Source organism: Melanerpes formicivorus, unplaced genomic scaffold, assembly GCF_026170545.1.
Source record: "Melanerpes formicivorus ecotype bairdi unplaced genomic scaffold, bMelFor1.0.p_v2 SCAF_27, whole genome shotgun sequence".
NCBI classification, from domain to species: domain Eukaryota; kingdom Metazoa; phylum Chordata; class Aves; order Piciformes; family Picidae; genus Melanerpes; species Melanerpes formicivorus.
The window spans coordinates 6,424,441-6,428,522 of NW_027142379.1; the positions used below are offsets into that span (position 1 = coordinate 6,424,441).

Sequence of the window (4,082 nt, forward strand, 5' to 3'; positions counted from 1 at the left end):
CCAGGTTTTCCCTTTTAAAACGTCAAGCCCTAGGAGGTTAGTTGGAAACTCCCCTACGACCATTGACACCTTAGTGTCCTTATCTTCCCCCGGCAAGCGTAACCGGATGGTTGCTAATGCCTGTGCATGGGTTTGACCCAGGGCGTCTGCTACCAGCAATTTTTGTTTGGAGGGCACCACTCCACAATCAGTAGCATCCTTCGTTTTAATAGCTGAGATCTGAGCCCCGGTGTCTACTAAAAATGTAATAGGAATTTGTTTTGGTCCTACAATGCCAGTGATTAGTAAATCGCCCTGGCCATTTTCGGTGAGCTGACGAATATACATCCACCCTTCACCCCTCCGCCCACCATTGGGGGGTGAAGACTTCAGTTTCCCTGAGGCTGAAAAGAAGGCATGCCTTTATTCTCCTCAGACAGGTCTATTAAGGGGGGTGCAGTGGGCTCAATTTTCTGATTGGGCTCAGGCCAGTTCTTCACAATCACTTCTAATTGTTTTGTGTTTAGCCCATCTATCACTTCTTTGGGGATATTTTTCTTTAGACCTAAGTTCCACCAATATTGCCGGGTATTTGTGTGTTCCCTGCCCCCTGTTCCAAGCCGGCTGGGGGCACGGTTAAACCCCTGGGGACTTGAGGGCAAGTGGTTCAGTTTTACATGCCTCAAGCCCCTAGGGTCAGTTTTTTTAATTTCTTCAGGGATACTATATTGCCTGGCATAGTCTAATAACTCCCTTCCGACCTCCTCCCACGTCCATGGTTTCAAGTCAGGCTGGCTGCCTCCGTGTGCTAAATTATCTCTTAGAGCAGCCTGCATCCTGGAGGAAATTGGGGTATCAGCTATTTCTTTTTGGAGCTGGATGCCTCTTATTTTAAGCGAGTCAGGGAGGCCCCTAACCAGGGCAGTCATTCTGTTTGCGTCTACCAGGAGAGAAAGAGGGGATTCAAAATGATGTTTTAGTTCCCTTTCATATATCATCTGCAGGCATGCAGCCTTTTGCACATTCTCCATTATCTGATTCATCCCTCCCCGCAGAATTAGGGGTTCACCCCTCTCTTTTGGATCAAACCCCCCTGCCCAATAGGCAGCCCTTTGCGTAAGACTCCAGGGTCCACTTCTGTTTTTTGTAGTTAGAAAAACATTATCACCCCAATAGCCCATGGCTTCAGCTTCTGTTAACAGAATCTGATCACCTCCAGTTTTTGAAACTCGCCAGACATATTCCACCTCAGATTCCCCAGCAGAACGTGCAAATTCTTTACGAATTTTGGCCAATTCAGTTGAGGAGAAAGGTGTTTCTTTGGTTGTGATAGTGGGGGTAACCTCCCCATCCTCATATAAAACTTCAGTTTTAATGAGAGGTCTGATATGCGCAGCAGCTTCCTTAGCCGCTGTCAATTCTGCCCGAGGATATATGGGGGCAGGATCCGGGTAATCCCCCTCCTGTTTTGCTTCCAATTGAAGTTTAAGATCTGCTACTACATTTTTTAAAGTAGCCACATGGCTTTGTAGTGCGTCTACTAAGCCCTGCAAAGAGGAAATAGTCTTATTTTCTTTCTCATACCACTCCTCTTTCTCTCTCACTGCAGCTGCTAAACAGGCGCCTAACACTGCACAAATAAAAGCTTTCCCTTTTCCGGTTTTTGCCTTGGCTTCCTTTTGCAGAGCCAAAATACGATCAGCCACACTCTGGAAATTATTCCAGTTTTCATAAGCCCAATCAAGACCTTGTATAGATGGGCGGGCCCCGTGAATTTCTAAAAGGTTAAAAAGCCTCTCACACCGGGCCATCTCTTTTGTTTCACAAAGCATTTCTTAATGGGGCACTAAGTTTCACAGCGGATTCAGATAAAAACACTGTTTGTACCAGCAAAATCTTCTCCAGGAAAAAATGCACAATAGATTTCCCAGGAGAGGTCACACACAAGAAAAAACAACAACAACTTGGGCTTCTCAAGGAAGTCACACTATTTCCCTGAGTGAACCCACACTTGCAAAAGCTTCTTAGCTTTTGTACCTCAATTTTTTTTTGTTACACTAGGATAACAACCTTGTGATTCTTAGGGAAGAGTTACTCTGTTTCCCTGAGCGAACACACACCGGCAGAAGTTTCTCAACTTTTGCTGCAATACTGGGCTTCTCGGGAAAGCCACACTTTACAAATATCACCAACACTGGGTTTCCTAAAAGAGGGTACTGAGAATTCTCGGGGAGGTCACACTATAAAGTCAACAGTTGTACCCCAGATAATCTTCCCCGGGAATGCACACACAAATTTAAAGCAGGGTACAGAGGATTCTCGAGGAGGTCACACTATAAAACCAACAGTTGTACCCCGGATAATCTTCCCCGAGAAAGCACACACATTTAAAGCTTTTGAGAACTCCCACACAGTCTCTCTGAAAATTTCGCTTCGTCCTTCTCCGGCCACTTCCCTCGCGGGCGAGTGGAAACGCGAATCTGGACTCCACTCTCGCTTCGTACTAAAAGTACGTCTCAGGCACACACACACATTTCGGGGTTCTCAGAAATGCAATAATTTTGCTGTGATACTTTTCACTGCACGGGAATCCTGCCGACTACGCCATTAAATGTCAAGGTCCGGAGACATTAGATGTCTCGGTCCGGAGACACAGTTCTTTTAAATATTCCCGTGTTGTGAAATTAAAGGCACAAACGAGGCCAAAGTATCAACAGCTAGGCTATTTATTAGATAAAGTGGACATAAGAAGGGAGAGGGAGAAAATGGAGAGAGAGAGAGAGAGAGAGAGAGAGAGAGAGAGAGGAGGGAAGGAATTAGAAGGAGAAAGTCAGAAAGAGATTATATTACCAACGGTCAGGGTGGTGAGAGTCCAAGATGCGTTGCGTTGCCCCGTGATGTTATGGTGCCGTCTTCTCTCTTCTTCCTTGACAGTGTCACTCAGGTCTTTTATACAGTTTTTTAGTCCTCAGGCAGGTGTTGGTATGTCAGGTATTCCAGAGGCAAGGAAGTAATCCAGGTATCTGTTCCCCCGGAAATCTTTCTGTGTATCGCTGTGTATGTGGGCAAGATTTTTGGATGGAGGCGAGGGGGGCCTCCGTCCCCCCCCCTCCATTCAGACAAGTCTTCCCACATTCCTTTACACAGGTGGTGGAAACCATCGTATCACCCTGCCCAAGGTACTTGATGGGCGGGAACCGCCCTGTCCAAAAAGCGTGATGGCTGGGTCGTTAGGTCCATTGTTGTCACCCTGCCCAAGGTACTTGATGGGCGGGAACCACCCTGTCCAAAAAGCGTGATGGCTGGGTCGTTAGGTCCATTGTTGTAGTCCGACGTTATCATGATGCAATCACAAGCTGATTTGCATCCAGGATTGGTAGACAGGATTAGTCCGATGTGGTAGACAGGATTCTTTCCAGTGGCTCTGCTATCAGTTTATCTTTGTTGATTTACATTAAGAGAGACAAACTTCTCGTCTTCCACACCTCTGCAGATGAACAACCCCTCTTTCTCAACATTTTACCCACAGGTCCTTATGCAGGCAAGTTTCATGGAATTAGGTTCCCTGCCTCTTTTGGCACACAGCTGTGACAGAAGCCTCTGCTGCCTGTCAGGCTGGAACTACAAAATAACACAGCAGTAACAGAAAGCAAGAGAGAGCTGGTAAGCCTCAGACACTGTCTTCAACAAGGTATTTGTTTTTATTTTAAGGTAAGCAACCCCCAGCCACCACACAACATACCCAGAAAGAAACACAGCGTAACCAAACACAAGCCTAACTACCTTTAGGTTCATTCAGAAAATAAATATCCCATGTACTCACATATACATCCACAAATCTAGGCTGTATAACCAATTTAAAGCTCAGGTTCCTTTATTAAATATTCCAGCATTATTAATAATAATTGCTTCATTAAGGAGCTCAGTAATTAGCTCTGCTTATGTGTAATAAAAATGTCCTCAGTGAGATTTGCAGATAGAGCTCTGCTTCTTGACAACTTTATTAGAATTAAGGGGAAAAACTTATCACTTCTATGAACATAACATTAGCTTCACCTTCACAATTAAAGTCCAATTAAACAGCTGGAAAACCTGCAGTTCTC

The 4,082-nt window shown here is 45.3% G+C and overlaps 1 protein-coding gene across 1 annotated transcript; it reads right to left on the bottom strand.

Annotated features, from left to right (window-relative positions):
* Nucleotides 1-368: 368 nt before the first annotated feature.
* On the bottom strand, nt 369-3,458 carry LOC137448960 (uncharacterized). The gene has a single exon (XM_068154003.1). The coding sequence runs from the start codon at nt 1,809-1,811 to the stop codon at nt 369-371; it is 1,443 nt and encodes a 480-aa protein (XP_068010104.1). The 5' UTR covers nt 1,812-3,458.
* Nucleotides 3,459-4,082: the final 624 nt, after the last annotated feature.